The sequence below is a fragment of the Penaeus monodon genome, chromosome 16, assembly GCF_015228065.2.
Source record: "Penaeus monodon isolate SGIC_2016 chromosome 16, NSTDA_Pmon_1, whole genome shotgun sequence".
In the NCBI taxonomy this organism is placed as follows: Eukaryota; Metazoa; Arthropoda; class Malacostraca; order Decapoda; family Penaeidae; genus Penaeus; species Penaeus monodon.
The window spans coordinates 49,889,155-49,910,554 of record NC_051401.1 but is presented as its reverse complement, the minus strand read 5'-3'; the positions used below and the strand labels follow the sequence as shown (position 1 = coordinate 49,910,554).

At 35.6% G+C, this 21,400-nt stretch overlaps 1 protein-coding gene across 1 annotated transcript in view; it reads left to right on the top strand.

The window, feature by feature from the left end:
- Positions 1 to 314: 314 nt before the first annotated feature.
- The window catches only part of LOC119582905 (probable 2-oxoglutarate dehydrogenase E1 component DHKTD1, mitochondrial), a gene marked incomplete at its 5' end in the record, with an annotated part of 23,924 nt that continues 2,838 nt past the window's right edge, over positions 315 to 21,400 (top strand). The window contains 15 exon segments of the mRNA XM_037931415.1: positions 315 to 432; positions 1,186 to 1,354; positions 4,142 to 4,361; positions 4,676 to 4,837; positions 6,650 to 6,840; positions 10,185 to 10,298; positions 10,958 to 11,065; positions 14,413 to 14,570; positions 15,326 to 15,461; positions 16,110 to 16,241; positions 16,841 to 16,961; positions 17,330 to 17,626; positions 17,942 to 18,144; positions 19,363 to 19,483; positions 21,361 to 21,400. The exon segment at positions 21,361 to 21,400 is cut by the window's right edge and continues 149 nt beyond it. Of these exon segments, the coding sequence (XP_037787343.1) occupies positions 315 to 432; positions 1,186 to 1,354; positions 4,142 to 4,361; positions 4,676 to 4,837; positions 6,650 to 6,840; positions 10,185 to 10,298; positions 10,958 to 11,065; positions 14,413 to 14,570; positions 15,326 to 15,461; positions 16,110 to 16,241; positions 16,841 to 16,961; positions 17,330 to 17,626; positions 17,942 to 18,144; positions 19,363 to 19,483; positions 21,361 to 21,400 (2,290 nt within the window).

The window sequence follows — 21,400 nt, the reverse complement described above, 5'->3', positions numbered from 1 at the left end:
CCCACCCACTCACTCACTCACTCACTCACTCACTCACTCACACACACACTCACTCACTCTCACTTGCTCCCTCACACATTATCTCAGGAGAGATTAATTCACTCACTCACTCACTTCTCACACTCACTCAATTTTCTTCTCACACACTCACTCCAACCCAGTCACTCACTCATTAATTAATGCATTCACTCACCCACCTACCCACCCTCCCATCTGCCAACTCAAGCACCCCCACCCACCCATCTGCCAACTCAAACCCCCCCACACTCAGTCACCCAATCACCCCTTTATTCACTCACGTTTACGTTCAACAGTCTCGGACGAAACCATTGCGAAGAGGGCTGAGCAGAGTAACTTATTCCGCTTCGTCAGTGCATATCGGGAATACGGGCATCTGCAGGCGAATCTCAACCCCTTGAAGGAAAGTGCAAGGTAGGACTTCTTTTCACCTTCTCTTTCTCTCTTTCTCCCTTAGTTTCTTTCTTTCTTTCTTTCTTGTGATTTTAGTGATTGGTATTACTACATTTCTAGGGCTGCGAATGAGAAGGGCTGATGTCGTAAATGTTGATGTTGAGAAAAGTGTCCTTGAAAGTTTGCTCCAGTCATTGAGACTTAGCAAATAGGATGCATTAATTAAGAGATTTTCCTTCTACTAATAAAACTTTCTTGCATTAATCTAATCCTTTTGAATATATTTTTTTCACATAATGAGAATAACAAATATTTTTCGTAACAAAAAACGTATGTAGTATATATTTCTTACAGTAGTTCTTTCAAAAGAAATTTCCAGTTCGGTCGGAAGATTAGTTGACGGCCCAATATTTGATGATGTACATTATGATAATTATATTCATAGTATAACATGAGATTTTTTGTTTTTGTTTTTGTTTTAGTGTTGATATAGAATAGAGGAATGAGAGAAAAGTCATAGATTATTTAGCCATTATGTTCTATGTTTTATCCACTACATATTTAAGTCTTCAAGATACTATATTATTTTCGTATTTCTAGGTTCTGTTTATGATATTCTTATTTTCTACATATTCCTTGTATATATGAATTGGTTGGGATATTTTTCTGTTCCGTACATTTTTGCTATATTTTTACAGATATTTTTATTTTTACATTAAATATATACATACATTGCTCTCTCCTCTTGACTGGACTCGACTCCCCCGCAAACAGTGAGGTGCCGGAGTTGGACCCCAGATTGTACGGGCTGAAGGCGGGCAGCACATACGACGCCCGGGGTCTGTTGGCAGGACTCGAGGGGTCGTACACCTTAGAGGACCTGGAGGGGATCCTGCGTGAAAAGTATTGTGGCAAAATTGCTGCAGAGTTTACTTACCTGCCGGCAAGTACTTTGCTATTATCAGCTTTGAGCTTTATTCTCTAGTTCTATTTATGTATATATACATGCGTATGTATGTACATATACATATGTATATATATATTTATATTTATATATATATTTTTATATATATACATATATATTTATATATATACATATATATTTATAAATATATATATGATGACATAATAAAGGAAGCTGCACTTGAAGTAGGTGGTAAGAACATCAAACAAAGCTCCAGCAAGCTCTCAGTAGAAACTAAACATCTTATGCAAAATTGTAGGGCCATGAAAATATCGTCAAACAGGGACAAAATAGAATTAGCCAAACTAACAAAGACTATAAATAGAAAGAAGAGAGATGTATGGAAATTCAATACTCAAATAATAAATGAAACCGTGATCCCAGGTACCAGCACGAAAATGGCTAAAAGGAGACTCGGAATTGGGAGAAATCAAATGTATGCAATAAAGAAGTCAGATGGAGAAGTATAACAAGTATAACATATAACAAGAATGAAATCATAAGAGTAGTAGAAGTCTTTTACAGGGATACCTGTAAAACCTGGAAAAATGCAACAATTGTTTTGATACATAGAAAAGGGGATAGAAATGATGTCTGGATTCTAACCAGCCTAGAGAACAGGCAGGCAGTGGATTCTCTATAACAGCCCACATCCACATGCTCACCCACATAAGAGAAAAACTAAATGATAGCATTCATCAATTACGAAAAGCCATTTGACTCTGTACAAATACCAGCAATTTTAGAAGCTATTCAAAAACAGGGAGTAGAGGAGGTATAGGGACAGCAACCATCAAGCTCCACACAGAAACCACTAAAATACCAATTAAAAGGTGTTAGACATGGTAACACCATCTCACCAAAGCTGTTTACAGCTTGCCTTGAGGAAATATTTAAGAAGCTAGAATGGAGCAGAAAGGGTATCAAAATAGGAGATGAATACCTAAACAGTCTGAATAGAGAAAGTCTGAAAGTCAGACTTAGGATGAACAAGAAAAAGATTAAGAGCATGTTCAACAGTAGAGTTCAATTTGAACAGATACATGTACAAGGCGAAGCACTAAAGGTAGTGGACAAGTATATATATCTAGGGCATCTCGTACAGGCAAACACATCTAACGAAGAGGAAATAAAATGACACATCAGTCTATGACAGATACAGTAGCATACTAAGAGGCTCCTTGCCATTGTGTCTAAAAAGAAAAGTCTTTAACCAATATGTCTTCCCAGTTAGGACCTATAGATCAAAAACATGGACCACAACAAAATTACTGGAGAGGAAACTAATAAGTGCCCAAAGAGGGATGGAGAGGTTGATGCTGGGAATTAGCCTAAGAGATCAGATGGAAGATATATTTGGGAGCATCAAAAAGAAGAAATAGCAATGGGCAGGTCATATATGTTGAAGACAGGACAACAGATGGACAAGGAAAGTAACAGACTGTAAGAAATAATGAAATTTGGGGGCCAAAATTGGAAACAAAAATCTCAAGACAGACAAGATGATGATGATGGTTATACACACACACACACACACACACACACGCACACACACACATTTGGGTGGTAAGGGATTTTTGGAGGTTTAGTTAGGAGTTAATTGGAAGTAGATTTGGGCTTGTGAGAAAAAGTATGAGGGTAAGACTGACACAATGCACTAAGTTTTGGACAAGTTACGTCTTTTTTTTTACAACTTCACTTTTGAGCCTTGAAGTCTTTATTCTGTTACCTGATTTTTTTATAGGACTGTATCATGTTCAGCATTGTTATAATAGCATATATATATCTAAATTTTACACTAAGGTTTCTTAGGAAATATTACATGTTGCCCTAACTAAAATGTATAAAGAAAATCATAAGAAAGAAAGAAGTAAAAAGATGAGGATGAAATGTATGAAGATGAAGAAAGGGTAGTGAGTAAAAAGAAATAAATGAAATAAATAAATAAATGCAAATTAGAACGTACAGCAGAACAGAGATTCATAGAAGGATCAAAGGGGGATCTTCCTTCAGGGTGAACGAGTTTGCTTTCCTTTTGTCAATCAGGAACTATTGGTGGGTTTATCTTTTTGCCTGTGTTGGTTTTTGTGTTTGTGTTTGTTCATTGCTTTTAGATCTTTTTATGTGTTTGTTCATGGGGAAATGGGCTTTGCTTTTAGATCTTTTTATACGTGCATGTAAGCAGATGCTGTTAACCCAATGCCGCCGAGCATGCCATTGTAGGTACATGCCATGCCCATTGTGAGTGTACTTTTTGAATTGTTTTTACAGAGATGACTACGCTTGTACTAAGTCACCAATGAGGCAATTATGAGTACTGCTTGTCTCATCTGTTTACTCTTTTCATTGATTTTTGATTTTTTTTTTACGTTATCGTATATTGCTGTTACTAATGTCTGTAACAATATAGTGATTATAATATCTATAATAAAAATACCACCGTTGATATTCATAGCTTTAGTAAAAAAACGTTTTTCATGCCAATTCAAGGAAAGGTGAAATCAGGTAAGGTCACAAGGGCTACTGATTGACTCCTTTGTGGCTGAGCACTTGCAGAGCCATCTATGTGCAGAGAGAGAGAGAAAAAAAAAATAGAAATAAATAAAATGAGCACAGCATTTTTCTGGCAGCATTGAGTTAATGTAGGATGTATATATCAGTTTTACTTTAAATTTCATAAAATACATATTTTTGTGTGTGTGTCAGTGCCTGCAACCATGACCTCCTTTCTTCCCTGGTACTTATACGTCCCTCTCCCTCTCCCAGACCTTAGAGGAGAGGGAATGGTTTGCGGCAGCCTTCGAAAGCCTCCCCAATGAGAGCCTCAGTAACGAGGAGAAAGTGAGGCTGGCAGTGGGCATGCTTCACTCACAAGCTTTCGACCAGTTCTTGGCCACCAAGTTCCAGAGTGTGAAGCGGTATGGGGCAGAAGGAGCCGAGACCATGACTGGGTTTTTCACGGAGACCTTTAGGCAGCTAGCGGAAGGTGAGGAATTGAGCAGGTCAGGGCAGGCTTTAGATGTGCACTAAGCTCTGCTGTGTGTGTGTGTGTGTGTGTGTGTGTGTGTGTGTGTGTGTGTGTGTGTGTGTGTGTGTGTGTGTGTGTGTGTGTGTGTGCATGTTTACATATTTACATGTTTACATGTTTACATGTTTACATGTTTACATGTTTACATGTTTACATGTTTACATGTTTACATGTGCAAGTGTGGGCGTGTGCATATATATGTGTATGCTTGCCTACATGTGTGTTTTTCTACTAGAAAAATAAGTACATCCAAAACTCTTTTCTCCCCACAGATAATGTTGAACAGTGTATCATAGCCATGGCTCACCGAGGTCGGCTCAACCTCCTGACAGGCGTGTTGCAGTTGCCTCCAGTGGTCATGTTCCAGAAGATGAAGGGCCTCTCGGAGTTTCCTCCTGAAATCAAGAACACGGGAGATGTTTTGTCGCACTTGAGTGGGTGTTAAGGTCTCTCCTCTCTCTCTCTCTCTCTCTCTCTCTCTCTCTCTCTCTCTCTCTCTCTCTGTCTCTGTCTCTGTCTCGTCTCTGTCTCTGTCTTCTCTCTCTCCCCTCTCTCTCTCCTCTCTCTCTCTCCCCCCTCTCTCTCTCTCTCTCTCTCCTCTCTCTCTCTCTCTCTCTCTCTCTCTCTGAGGTCTCTCTCTGTGTCGGGCTCTCTCTCTGTCTCCCCTCTCGTCTCTCTCTCTCTCTCTCTCTCTCTCTCTCTCTCTCTCTCTCTCTCTCTCTCTCTCTCTCTTTTCTTTCTCTCTTGTTCTTTTTTCTCTTTGTTTTCCCCTTACTCTCCCTCTCCCACCTGTCATGTTTTCTTTTCCTTCTCTCTTAATGTAAGGCAGGGGTCCTTAACCTTTTCCCATCTCTAGGTGGGTCAGATCCCAACTGGATAACCCAGGATGTCCCCATACCCAATTTTTATGCTGTCAAAATTATTATTATTAGTCTAACAGTTTTTTTTTTTTAGATTCCACTATGACTCGGACATTGCCGTTAGCTCAGAATAGTTTGAAAAAAACCTTTGTCTATAACCACCCCTTGCACCTAAAACACCCCCAACTTTGACAGACTAAGTACATGGTGGTAGGTGTAAGCTCATGTCAAAGTCCTGTGCAAGGGCATCTCACCATCACTTAAAGGTTTGAGAACACTTAGAATTATTTTCATAAGACCACTCTTATTTAACCCAAGAGGAGCATTGCTTGGCAAAAGCTTATCTACCCTTGTGTTTTCAATTGTTAAAGAGTGGTTTACATGCAGCAGTGCGACCTAGTCACTGAAGGTCTTTTTGCAGTTCTATTGTTAATTTTCCAACAGTTTAGGGCAACTTGGATGGGAGGCAGTAGGATACTTGAGGAGCTTATGTATAGCCCTTGATATCCTGCAAGGCCAACCACTAATGGGTTAATGCTTCAGAAAAGAAGATGGTACATAATTGTTGGTTTTATAGAGTCACAAGCATATGAACCAGACAATTAGGGTTTACAAAGAAAATTGATAGGAAAGAAACAAATGACTCCAAAATCCAGGATACTCTGGGCTGAAGGGACCCTGCATAAACTTTCTCTCATAACTGAAATACCACTGAGTGTTCTTATATGTCTCCATAGAGGTCTCTAGACACTTCTAGTAGGATCCTATATATACTTTACCCAATTTGTACTTTCTGTAGGTCCACAATCCTTTTTGAAGGGACTGCACAGTGTATCATTTATATATGATTGCTTCTTTACATGTGGATAGAAAGACAGCAGGAAAATAAATTCAAGGCTTTTACCATATGTTGAGAAATGCAATTATGAAATCAAAATAACATAAACTCATAATTTTGTTGTGAAATTTTTGCTTATATTTTTGTGAAATTGAAACATAGGCTTAAAGTATGTAGAGCCCACCCATTTGTTGAGGGATATAACCTTTTGTAGAAACCCCTGATTCAAGACCCATGAATAGCATGAAATACAGAAAAGAAATTTATAGATAATATTGGTGTCTTGAAGAAAATATAATATATCCTTTTTTTCTCCTTTGTGTTGACTAATTTAATTTCCCTTGGATTATTATTTTTTTGTTTTTTTATCTTTATAGTTTGGGATAGTGTGTGTATGTATGAGGAGAGGGGAAGATATACATACCTTGTATGTATTGGCTCTCTCCTCCTAACCCCTTATTAGCGGTCACATTTCTTGTCTTCAGTCTTATTCACTTCTGTCCTTCTTCATTCATCCTTCCTATTTATATGTGATTGCTTCTTTACAGCAAACTCCCTGGATTTGGAGGTTGGGGAAAACAAGTTCCTCCATGTCACCATGCTGCCCAACCCCTCTCACTTAGAGGCTGTGAACCCTGTGGCCTGTGGGAAGACACGTGCCCGCCAGCGGAGCCTTTGGGAGGGACACTTCTCCACAGAGCCCTCTGCGCGACCCGGGGACAAGGTCGTCTGCCTCCAGGTGTGGTCATTTTATTCTTAATCTTTTTGATTTTGATTTCAACTCTTGTCTCAGTCTTTCTCATATGATTTTTTTTTTCTTTTTTACCTGTTGTTTGTTTTTGCATACATCTGTTCTGCTTTAGTTCCTTACTTTGCTTTTCCTTTCTCACTGTCTCATTAGATTTTTATTTGTCTTGAAAAAAGGAAGACTCTCCAGTTTAAAGTAAAAGAGGATACAGAAAGTAGATTTTGGAGACGAGCTAAAATACCAAGATGTAGACTGATACTGATACCAAGATCCAAATTGGGGCCTGAAATGTAGTCACTACTTTTATTTCTATTTCTATTCTGTTTGTACTGATAAAAAGCCACTGAGTAAAATATTTAGTTAAATAGTGAAATTAGGTATGAATTCTGCTATGGAAGTAATAAAAAATAATCATAATCTTGGTTATATGTCTCTTTTGTCAGAAATGCTAAAGAATATGGCAAGTTTTAGAAAATAGGGAACTACTGATAATCAGCCACTCAAGAATCTGCCCATACTGATACTGACACTATTAACATATCACAAATATTTGTTAATCAGATATAAAGGAGAAATAGAGAGAGAGAAAAAAATGAATGTGTGTATGTTTAATGCAACGGCCGTTGTTTGTACATCACTACGTGTCTCCTTTCACAGAACTGCAATATTTCATGTGATTGACTCTCTCTGTTTAAACTAATTGCATTTTTCCCTCTGATATTTCTGTTGCAGTCTGCAGAGGAAGCAGGTAGTTTCGAGCACTCTTTGTTTTCTGCAGTTTGATAAGATTTTTGTCCTTCATTTTTCCCAGAAATTTATTTTAAAGAATGTTGTTTTTTTAATGTTTCTGTGATTAAATGTTTATTTGTTTATTTACTTATTTATTTATTTGTTTATTTTTTTTTTTTTTAACTCAATGCTGCCAGGAAAATGCTGTGCTCTTTTTTTTTTTTTTTTTTGAAATGTGTCTGGCCATAGATGGCTCTGCAAGTGCTGAGCCACAAAGGAGGCAATTAGGAGCCCTTGTGACCTTACCTGATTTCACCTTTCCTTGAATTGGCAGGAAAAACGTTTTTTACAAATGCTATGAATATCGATGGTGCTATTTCTATTAGATATTATAATTACTATAGTGTTATAGACATTAGTAACAACCATTTATGATAACATAAAATATTTCCGAAAATCATGGGAAAGGGTAAACAGGCGAGAGGGACAATATTGGTAATTGGAATGGCTTAGTACAAGTGGAGCCATCTGTGTGTAAAAACAATAAAGTAAACTCATAGTGGGCATGACATGCACGTACATGCCATGCCCGTTGGATTTGGATTAACCCATTTGGCATGGATGGCAAGAACACCTGCCATGCCCACTGTAAAATGTTTCTTTGTTGTATTTATTGTATTTACACATAGATGGCTCTACAAGTGGTTAACCACCAAGGAGTCAATTATTAGTCCTACCTATCTCACCTGTTACCCTTTTCCTTGACTTTTGAAAAGGGTTTTTTGTGTTATTTCATTGTCGTAAGTGTTACCAAGATTTTAAAAAACAATGTAATAATCTTAACATCAATAACAATACTAACAGTATCATTATCAGTTGTATTAAAAAGAATTACACATTTTCCTGCCAATTCAAGGAATGGAGAAATCAGGATTGGTCACTAAGGCCTGCTGATAGACTCCTTGCCGGCTGAGCACATGTGGAGCCAACTCTATGGAACAAAATTCACTAAAAATACAGGGGACAGAACGTAAATCCGTGGTGGTTGGGTTATGATTGGCAGCTAGGAGAATAGTAGGTGGTGGAGAAAAAGAAAGATTGACTGATAAACAGATGTAATTATATATATATATATATATATATATATATATATATAATATATATATATATATATATATATTATATTTATATATATATATATGTTATATGTATATATATATAAATATAATATATATATATATATATGATATTATGTATATATATATAAGTATATATATATAATATATATATATATATATTATATATATTATATTTTATATTATAATTATATATTATATCTATAGTTATAATATATATATATATATATATTTTATATAATATATATATATATATTATTATATATTATTTTATATATATATATTATATATTATATTTATTATATATATATATATATTATATATATATATTTATATTTAGATTTATATATATCTATATTTATATATATTATTATAATATATCTATATATTATTATATTAATAGAATATTTATATATTATATATTATTAATATATATATATATTAATATATATATATAATAATCTATATATTTATTATATATATTCTATATATGTATATATTATTTTAATATATTATCTATTATATATATATATATATATTATAATATTATATTTATATATGAAATATTAAAATTTTATTATTTATATTTATATTTTTATAAAAATATATTAATATATTATTAATATATTTTAAATATATATATATATTAATTATATATTATATTTTATATTATATATATATTATAAAATATATTTTTATATTAATATTTTATATTTTTTATTTTTTAATATATATATATATATTATATATGTATATATTGTATATATATATTTTCATGTACAATTATTTATATTAAAATATATTATATATGTATATAAATTTTTATTTAAATATTTTTAATATATATAAATTTATTGTATATAATTTTATTATATTTTTTTTAATATATTATTTTTATATAAATATATATTTTATTTTATATTATTATTATATTTATATATATTTTAAAATCTATATATATATATATAATATATATATTTTTATATCTATCACCCACAGTATTCAGCATTGTGTATTTTTCTCTCCAAATTCAAATTGGACTGAAGATCCAAGCTACCCGAAGCCTCAGCGGGATTCAGCTGCCCTGCCTGTGTCATGGTCACATGTCTTTGTTTTTCTTCTTCTTCTTCTTTTTCTAAGGCAGTATAACTTTTTAAAACAGTTTTGTTACAAACTTCTTAGTCTATGAAAGTGGCGTCATGTCACAAGTTGCCGAAGCAGGAGGTCAGTGCACGTAAACCTCTTTTTTTTTTTTTGCTTTGAAATTTTTTTTCAAATACCCAATACAATTCTGTTTTTTTTTAGTTCACATAACTCATTTTGTCTGTGATGAACAGATGAAATTCTTAGTTCAGTCATATCTGCATCTATATCTATATCTATCCATCCATCTATCTATCTATATTATGTAAATATATATATATATTTTATTCCTATTTCCCCCAAATCTTTTCTTCTGTGTGCGCGAAGGTCCACGGAGATGCGGCTCTCTCGGGGCAGGGAGTCATGCAGGAGACTCTGGCCTTGTCCAATGTGCCTCACTTCGACCTCGGAGGGGCCTTGCACGTCTCCATCAATAACCAGGTGAGTGTTTCTCTCCCCAGCAGCTGGAATGAGGATTGCTTTTGTTGTGCAGGCCTTTCTTTCTTTTCTTTGTTGTTGTTGTTGTTTTTCTTCTTTTTCTTCTTCTTTTTCTTTTTTTTTTTTTTTTTCTTTTTTTTCTTCTTCTTCTTCTTTTTCTTCTTCTTTTTCTTTGCTTCTTCATCTTCTTCTTCTTCTTCTTTTTTTTCATCTTCTCCTTTTTCTTCTTCTTCTTCTTCTCTTTTCTCTTTTTCTCTTTTTTCCTCCTTCTCTCTTCTCTTTCTTTCTTTTCTCTTCTCTTCTCTTCTCTTTTTCTTCTCTTCTCTTCTCTTTTCTCTTCTCTTCTCTTTTCTCTTCTCTTTTCTCTTCTCTTCCAGGCAACATGAGGTCCCCTTATCCCCCAGCAGGAAATGGCTTTGAATATTGGACTATTATCATAGAGAAGTTTGGTCTTAAAAGTTTGAAGGACTGTTCTACACACCAGAAAATATAGGCTTCATGCTGGTATATCATTGTGCCATGAAATATTCATCTTAAAGGGATATTGCAAAAACTTAACAAGGCAAGAAAAAAATGTATAGATGAAATATGTTTACTGATTTGTGATTATCTTTTAGAGTCTTTGCTTTTTGAATAAGTTTTTTCCATTTCTTGCTTTCCAGGTGGGCTACACAACCCCAGGCGAGCGCACGCGATCAACGAGATACTGTACCGATATTGCCAAGATGTGCAGCATGCCAGTCATTCATGTCAATGGAGATGACCCTGAGGTTGTTTTTTTTTCACCTGCTTGTTTTTTTTATTTTGTTTTTTCAATTATTTTTTTGTCACCCAGACAATTGTCTGTTGATCTCTGTAGTTTTTCAGATTTGTTTTTTGCAGTAAAGGCTGGTAAATATCTCGTACTGAAAAAAGCTCTCCCAAATTGTGCAAGTAATTGAATTATTGGGGAAAATCTGGTTGGTTCTGGGGGAGCCGAGTCTGCACGGCAGTTTATCCTATTTGCCCTAAGAATATGATTTTTGTTGAGTATCATTCTCAAATAAGTGGATAAATCCTCTATTTTAGCACGGTGGTGAAATTTTGTTTCACCAGAGAATAATACTGAATTATTTTATGGTAATGAGGAAACTAAAATTTTTTTTACTGAAGAAGAAATCACTGTGTTTGAATTTGGCGGTCTTTCCTTTATGCGTTTTCTTTCTTGAATGATTGTTGATCTTAGTTGATACTTTCATGGAGTGCTATAGTATAGTTAGTTTAGTTTCATCCTGTGTCTTTTAAAGGACTTATGGAAAGAATTCTGATGACATGGTTGTGATGCTTCACTGTGATTGGTCGCTTGATATTATGTTTGAATGGGCGTATTGTTCATAACTTAAGTGTCGGTTTAATTACAAACTTCATGTATATTGTGTAAGTTGTAGTAAATATAAGTAAGTTCTTGTGATAATCTTCATAAAACAATTTTTCCATTTTAAAGGCCCTCTTAGAGAGTAAATAAAATGTTTTAAAAATTTGTTTGATTAAGGAATTGTATTGTTGAAAAAAACTGATCATGGCTTGGATGGCAAACAAGACATTCAAATTTTGATTTGTGTTTGATTTTGATATACTGCCAGAGTTTTGAATGTCACGCCCGTCACATTTGAGGGAGTGGTATTTCATTGGCCAATGTGCATTACCACCGAAGGTGAACAGTAAAGTTAAGGAAATGTTTAATTATTGCAGACTGTCAAATAGTAACGTGTCATGTGTGAATACACTGTTGTAGTGCATTCTTTTGTGCAGTTATATCATTTGTGTTAATGTTTTTTTTCCAGTGAATTCATTAGATTCACTAGAGGTTTAATATTTTTAAGTATTGGTCTTAGCCATTCTACTCCAACACCAGGCCCTAGGGGGCCCACAGAGAGCAATTTTTTCTTTTGTTAAGAATTAACACACTGGACAAATGATCCTGTGAAGACATTGGAGATAAATAATTTACATGATGCTTTGTGGGTAAATTCTTTCTTTACAGGAAGTTGTTAATCAGATGTCTTCTATCAGGAGAGGATGGTGAGAGGTGCTCCCTTTGAATAATTAATTCAAACATACACAGTGCCTGAGAATTGTTACAGCTCTCTCTTGGAGTAAACATCCAAGCATCCCAGGAATTATTAATGATCTGTGGCACCGAGTTTAAGGTAGAGAGAGCAAGCTTCATTGTTAAGCGGTTCCTCCACAAATATTTTGTATCCAAGCAATGCAGTTCAGTCACCTGTGCTTTGTGCTGACTCCTCCCTCCCCGCTACTCATTTTCTTATTAACACAGATTGGATGAAAGTAATACAGGGTGCTTTGCCTTCAGCGTGATCTGGAGGGAGAGACATTGTTAAATTCAGTTTTGGCAATTTCGGTAATAACATTGTCATTAAGCTCAACTTCTGGTAGTCAAATGTGATAAATAGTAGCAGTTGGGAAAGGTCACTAAATGCAAATTTGCAAAATGCAAACACAACAGATTAGAGGCTTTCTGTACATATGTTTTGTTTGTCTGTAGGATGTTTATTAAACTGAAGTATTAGAGACAGGTTAGAAATATTAATACTAGTATTATATCTCTTTCTGATAGCAGGCTTTCTGCTTCACCAAAGAATTCTTGTTCAAAGAACTTCCTTATTCATGTATCCCTTTGGAGAACAACTATGTAAATTGCTTCATTTTAATTGGAAATGTTCCACTCAAAGAAATTATTTAAAACTGAGTAGAAATGGAATAAGACAAGTGGCCATAGTTTAACCCACTCATGCTGGGATGACATCCTTTGGTGTCACATCATATCATGGTAGACCGTCCCTCACACTGTGATGTCTTCACAATTGAGCTTGCTCTAATTTGTGCTTACTAAACAGTTGCATTCTCTTTAAGCCTCTCAAAAGTAGGCTTAAAGTCTCCTTTTAGCATCAGCACCTAAGAAATTGTACATGCCACTGCCATTAGCTTCCTGTGCTTCTATTTTTCGCCTTGAGCATTTGACTCGTCATAGTTTTGTAAGGCACTTAGGGCTCCTGTCCTTATTTGGTTAAGGAAATTGTGGGAATGCACATCACTTTTCAACACTACAGTGTCATGGTATGAAATATTTTTATTATTTTTAGTTTGCCAAATTTTGCACTTCTGCAGGCCTGCAGATTGCAAAAATTAAATGAGAAGACTTTTCTCCTCTTCATTATTGTCATTTGTTCATTTGCCATGTTTAGATCACACTCCACCAAATTCAGTTCAGTGATTTAGGCCCAGGCAGGGATTGCTAACATGAGTATATTTTTTAATAATGATTAATGAATTATTTATTTTTATTTTATAGCTTATGCAATAGATTAAATATTACAAGTTGTTGTGTAGTCACTGATATAAAATTCTATGCTTTGGCCCAATTTCTCTGGGCTGGCTAGGATGCTAAAACATGTATACATACATGCTGGTTGTACACAACCAGCATGTATTTTTTCATGCCAGATATACTCTGATAAAGTCCTGCTTTGTGGCTTTAGTACAGGCATGAATGAAGCAGTGGGGTCTAATTGCTATATTTGGCTGAAATATCCACTAAAGTGTCCATCTATCTTAGTGCAAGGTGATGGAACAGATATACAGTAAAAAAACTGACTCCTCAACATACAGCTGTAGTGAGGATGGGCAAGTGGATGTAGGTGTTGGAGTGGGTGTTGCAGGTGTGAGTGGATTTTAATTGACTGTCTTAGTTGTGGATTATTATTTTACAGAAGGTTGTTGTAAGAGAGTGACAGTTAGGTATTTTATAGTATATGTTCAAATCTCTGGACATTTTAACGCCACCACAGACCATGGTGAATGTCTTTTGAGTAAAGTCTCATAATGAAGAGTGTTATTTTATTGTTTTTCAATTTTTAGCTGTTTATTTTTTTATTGTTTCATCATTTTATATAATTCTGTCATTTTCATTATTATACATTATTTGATGTTTTAGTATCATTTCATCATCATTTTTTTATTACTTGATATTTGCTTTTCTTAATTGTAAATTATTATTATTATTTTTTAATGTGTCATTGATTACATTTGTGTTTATGATCCTCCCTATACCCTGCAGGCGGTGGTGAAAGCAGCCCGACTGGCAGTGCAGTACCAGAGAAAGTTCCGCCGAGATGTGTTTGTCGATTTGGTGTGCTGGCGGAGGTGGGGCCACAATGAGCTCGACAATCCTCGCTTCACCAACCCTTCCATGTATCGCACCATCGACGCGCGCAAGTGGGTTCCGTTGTTGTTTGTTTGTGTTGTTCCTCCTTTTCTTTGTTTTGAAGGATGGTGTTCAGGAAGTTCGGTTTAATCAAAATGATGAATAGATTTAAGAAGCCCAATATTTTGTTTATTATTATTATTATTATTATTATTATTATTATTATTATTATTATTATTATTATTATTATATTATTATTATTATTATTATTATTATTATTATTGATTTTTGTTATTATTTGTTTATCTTCATTTAGTTTTGTATAATTTTTGTTAATATATATATTATTTGTAAATGAGAATAATGATAATGATAGTAATAATAATGATGGTGATAATAATGATAATAATTATGAAATAATAATAATAGTAATAGTAATAATAATGATTATAGTAATGGTAATGATAATAATAAACTTTGAAATAATGATGATCATAATATAGTAATGAAACAAATAATAATGATACAATGATAATGGTAATAACAGTAGTAGTGATAACAATAGTAATGATAATAATAATGATGATAATAATAATAATAATAATAATAATAATAATGATAATGATAATGATAATAATAATAACAATAATAATAATAATAAAATTAATTAATATATAATGAATAACAATAAAAATAATAGAGATAATTGTTAATTGAAATGTTAGTCAAGCAAAGAGGGACAAGGAAAGTATCTAGAATTCTGTAGAACTCTCTCAACTTATTCACATTTCCTTTGACTCAAAAATTTCCTTTTCATTGTCACCAGGAGTGTGCCAGATTCATATATCGACACCTTGGTGGCAGAAGGCCTCATGACACGGGAAGACGTCATGAAGATCGTCTCGGAGAGGATGAGCTTTCTGGCAGAGCAGCATAAGAAAGTGGACACCTATGTCCCGAAGGTGGGCTTGTTTGCAACCCTTAGATCTGGTCGCTTCACAGCAATCCCACAGCCCAAAATCAGGGCATTGGGCTGACGTGAGTGGTTGCATGCTGGGTGTGCAGCTTGTAAATCGGGCACACACTTACACTCGTGTGTGGTGAGGAGACTCTATTTTCTCTTTTTATCATTTTTGTTATCATCATTTTCTGTTCCTTTCTCTTCGTCCTCTTCTTAATTGTTGAGAAGTTCTGTTTTGCCATTGTGTGCAGATCATATATATTCAGAGGTTGAGAGTTTCACAGCTGATGGTGAAAACCAAATCATCAATTTCTGATTTGTTGGTAATTCACAGTTGATTCTTAATTCTTCATATAAATGATTTCTTGTCATTCACTTTAGGTATAGTGTAGGTTTACACTACTTTGTGTCTTCTTTTGTAATTAATTTTGCATCATTCATCTCTGGTATTTTGTAGCTGACTGTACATTTGTAACCCTTTGTATGACTCATATCCAGTCATTCCTTTCTGATATATCATACTTTGTGTGCATCTTTTTATGTAGATAATTAATTGTAATACTTTGTATTTTGCTTCTCAGTTTAGTTACTGGTAGTTAAGTAATTATCAGCAGTCAGTGAACAGCATCCCTGTGTGTTTCCCTTGCAGGCAGCTCATCTCGAGAGGCAGTGGTCAGGCTTGGTGCAGGCCCCAAGTTCCGTTGAAGTGTGGGACACGGGCGTTGATATAGCGAGCCTGAAGTACCTAGGAGCCAAGTCCGTCAGCCTGCCTGAAGATTTTGTGAGATTTCATTTATTCATTTATTTGTTAAGTTATTTGTTTATTTATATATTTTGTTTGTTCATTTGTCTACTTGCTTATTGGCTCTGTTGTTAAGTGTAAGGATTTTTTTTATATCACTTGGTATTTTTCTAGACTGTACTTGATATTATTTTGTTTACATAATTTACTCCTGAACTGAGCCTGTAATGACTAAGGTTTCTTTAAGTGTATTACAAAAGAATGCACTGCATTACAATTAGAAATAGAATAGACCTATATTACATTACAGCATAAAAGGGATGAATAAGATTGCAGTAAAGATGATTTTGCTGTTTTTATTGGGACATATATTTTTAAATTTCATTCATTTTTTTTCTTTTCATTGTTTTAATGGTATAGTAGCTCTTTTTGCTCTGTGATGGAAAATAGGGATAGAGCAAGATCTTATGAAAGAAGACTCATCAGTGCGAGGAGAAATCATGGCCTGTAACTGTGACTTTGGGCGTCTGAGATGGTCCTTGGGTCCTATTCAAGTATTTGATTATATTTACTTATTATTCCTGTTTTATGAATTGCTTTTATTCGGTTTATATTAATTTGATTTTAACATTCTTCAGAATATCCACCCACACCTCAAGAAGACTCATGTAGAGACACGTTTGAAAAAGCTAATGGAAGGAACTGGGCTGGACTGGGCAACAGCAGAAGCCTTAGCATTTGCCACACTGCTGAATCAAGGCAAGTTTTCCCACAGAAAGGGTGAGAGCCAGTTAGAGAAGAGAGAGAAATGCTGACACATGCACTTACAGACACACACATGCTCTAAGACACATATACTTTCACAGGCACACACATAAGAGAAAGGAGAATAAGAGAGAGTGAGAAAGTCTTCTGTAATATCAAAGTGACATTTGAATAGAAAGTGAATTTCACTGCTCATTTGCATGGTCTTATGACATCCAGAGAGTGACCTACATAACCCACTGATGAGGGGAGTGCATTTATAAATGCGGTCCACTGCAGGTTTGTTTTATTGATTTTGTCTACACATAGTTTGGTCCAGAAGCAAATTCAGACTATTAATTTATTTTAACTGGCACTGTAAGGTCACAACATCCGCATCAGTGGACAGGACGTTGGCCGAGGGACCTTCTCCCAGCGCCACTGCATGTTCATCGACCAGGTGGATGATGCAATGCACATCCCTCTGAACCACATGAGTGAGGACCAGAGCACCCACCTTGAGGTTGTGAACAGCATCCTTTCTGAGGAGGCTGTGTTGGGCTTCGAGTACGGAGTGTCCCTGGAGAGCCCCAACACCCTGTGCATCTGGGAAGCACAGTTTGGGGACTTCTACAATGGCGCACAGATCATGATCGATACCTTTGTCTCCAGTGGGGAAGGTAGGTGATTGTCTTCACCCTCCTCCTTTCCTCTTGCCCTGTCACTCTTCCCTATTCCTCTTCCCTATCCCTCACTTTTTCTCATTGCCCTTTTGAGTGGTTGAAAATAGAGCCTTTTGGAGGCATGACAGCTTTTTCCTTTTCGTAATTTGGAAATTTGCTATTAGAATTGTAACCTTACTTTTAGGAAATTGTACCTGTGCCTATTTAACATAGGGGGTGAATACCAGTTAATCAGTGAGAAATTTGTCATGAGCTACTGGTTCCACTGATATCCATTCATGTTAAGTCAGTGATCAAATCCATTCCCACCAGCGAAGTGGCTGACCCAGAGTGGTCTGGTGATGATCCTACCCCACGGCTATGATGGAGCGGGACCAGAACACTCGTCGTGCCACATCGAGAGATTCCTGCAGAACTGCGACTCAAAAGAAGACCAGCCGGATGGAGAAGATGTTAACTGGGGGATTGTCAATCCAACGACTCCTGCTCAGTACTTCCACTTGCTCAGGAGACAGGTCAGTGACACAAAGGATTTGTGTATGGAGGATTAGTTTAAAAATGATTGACCTCAAAGAAAAGGGAACAAGGACAAACTACCATGACTTTTAAGTCATGGTAGTTGTCCTTGTTCCCTTTTCTTTGGGTAATTCATTCACATCACATGAGAAATGCTATTGTAAGCAAATTTGGTTTTATGATTTTAAGTTGTCTTTTGATTAATGTGAAAGATATGCCAGGAGGTGACTTCACCCACACACTTGCCAACATGTATGAATATGCCATTGCATAACTGGACTCCTTTCCAAATGGGATGTACACTGATTCCAAAGACTCTGAACCCACTCTACATTGTTTGCACTAAACAGTTGTTCAGTTTTTTTGCCACTACAAAAGTAATTGAGGAGCAACAGCTTCTCAAAAGATGGCTTAATGTCAATTTGGAGCCTCATTCACTTGACATTTGTATATCCAACCAAAGTCTTAGAGAGTATGGAAATTATATGTTTCCTGTGTTTCTGATTTTTCCCATGAATAGCTTTGTTTAGCTCCTGGAGCATGGTTCTGTATGGTGTGCAAAGAACCTGTTGGTATTGGGGTAATGGCCATTTGTTGCAAACTGTCATAATATTATCCCATTGTGTCATGTGATGTCAAAATTGCCCCCTCCCCTTTTAGCACTGTCTCCCAGGGACTCAGAGCATGAGCAATAAGTCAACTGAGCACTCTACACAATTTGCATATATTCAAGTAAACTGAAACAAATTTGCTTCCCTGCATTTTGGGGATGAAAATGATGTATGAGATTTGTCCATTCAAAGTGCCCCGTGGCCATTCCTCCCTAACCAGCCACTGTTTGCAACTGCTCAGACTCTCAGACAGGCTCTTGTAGAACAGAACAGGTCCCAATGCTTTCTTCTTTGGGCTCATCACTTCACGTTCCCTGCCTGTCTTATGATGGGAATTATCCATGATAATGATGTAAGAATGATTTTAACATAAACAACAGTGGTAATCATAATGTGGATTTTATGTATTTTATGTCTTATTATCTTAAAATGCATATTGAAGCAGTAAAAAATGAAGAAAAGGGGATGATGGAAATGATCTATCAGAAGAAACAGTCTCTCTTTCCATATGATAAACCACATTTTAGCTTTTTGACCTTTTAGTTCTTATGTCTCCTCACATCTTCAGTCTCCTTTGCTGTAAAAAAAATCTTGATTGACCAACAGCAACTGCGAAACTTTCGGAAACCTTTGATCATTGCCGGGCCCAAGATCCTGTTGCGGCTGCCAGCTGCCACATCCAGCCTGGAGGACATGGCCCCTGGCACCCACTTCATGCCAGTCCTTGGTGAGTGATGCAAATGGCCCGTCGTGAAGTGAGGCGATTACCTGTCTTGAGGGCTCTCTGGTTGGTTTGGTACTGTCATTATTATGAATTATTATTATTATTATTATTATTATTATTATTATTATTATTATTATTATTATTATTAATATTATTATTATTATTATTATATTGTTATTATTATTGTTATTATTATTATTATTATTATTATTATTATTATTATTAGAAGTAGTAGTAGTAGTAGTAGTATTTATATTATTAATATTATTATTATAATTAGTATTAGTATTATTAGTATTAGTATTGTAGTTGGTGTTGTTATTTTTGCTTTTATTATCATTATTATTTTTATTATCAACATAGTCATTCTTGTATTGTAGTTGCTATTGTTATTAGTAGTAATGGTAGTAGTAGTATTAGCATTAGTATTTTTGTTGTTATGATTGTTATCTCATTGCCATTGATTTTATTATTGTTGCTATTAGTATTGTATGTATTTTTATTAATTTATGTTTTAAATATAATTCTTTTTTGGCTTTGTGTGTGTGGTTTTATTATATATAGATATTTTTTATACTAAGAAGTGTTCATTTTCATTATCTTCAATTAACCCCTATGATCTGGGTGACAAATTTGCCCTCGTGAGCATTTTTGCTGAATTCCAGGGTGACTGGAAAGACTTGCCCTGAGTGCAGAAACCTTGTGGAGGCTGATTAGACTCACTTGGTGTTTCAGCAAGGGCTTTTTGCATTATTTCCATTGGTAAACGAATGGGGAATGTCATGTCCGTTAGCCATGACTGGAAGAATGCCGGCTCAAGAGAGGACTCTATTTCCATGCTCAGGATCCAATTGCTGCCATGATCGGCAGTATAGGTTGCATTACAGAAAATTGTAAATAAAAAACAACAACAAATAACAAAATGCTACTTACTGTTTTTTATGGAGTTATGATATGGAGTCTGTGCAAGGAAAACAGTCTATTACCATCTGGATAAAGTAAATCAAGTGACAAATATTTGAAAATGCCAGCTAAAAATATTTATGACGAAAAAAAGAAAACATTGCAAAGGAGAGGCATCGAGTCTTATCACCACACGCGCGTTCGTCTGCGCCTGGCTTACGATCCGCGCACCTGTCAGAGCGTCCACTCACGTTCGCCTAATGACTGTATTCTGGGCCACGTGATGGCACTCCAACATCTGGATTCAATGTGGTAAGGGATATATCAGAGGAAGGAGGAAATCTTACTGCCCTGGGGTGCCTTTGTAGGTGCTAATAATATGTGTTAATGATTCTAAAAATATTGATATTGATTCTGCTGATCTTCAGTCAGTGACAGCAAGAATTACAGCAACAACAGAACAAGTACTGAGTAAGGACAGTGAAAGTCATTCACTAAATTTGCAGAAGGGCAGCAAAGGTTGAGTGAAAAGGCCAGAATAAGACAGGGAGGATACATTCTCTGCTCAGTCTAATTTGCATATTTATAAGGCAGATAATTGGAACACTTTTATTTTTGAGGATTTTCTGTGTTTCTTCCATGTTTCTAAGAGGTTTCTTCCCTCCTCTCCATTCTCCTCCATTTCTTTATCCCTTATTTCCACCTCCCCCTCTCCCTTCTCCATCTGTTCTTCTTCATTCTGTTCCCCCCCCCTTCTCTTCCCAATCTTCTGCCTACGTCTCTCCTTTCTTCCCCTCCCCCTCCTCCACCTCTTCTCCTCTCCCCCTTCTTTTTTCTCCTCTATCTCTTCCCTCTTTCTCCTCCCTCTATATCTCTAATCCTCCTCCCCGTCCTCTTTCCTCTCTACCTCTATCTTTCCCCTCTTCCTCCTCCCTCTGTATCTCTAATCCTCCTCCCCCTCCTCTTTCTCCCCACAGGAGACTCCGAGATCCCTCCTGAAAGTGTCCGTAAGGTTGT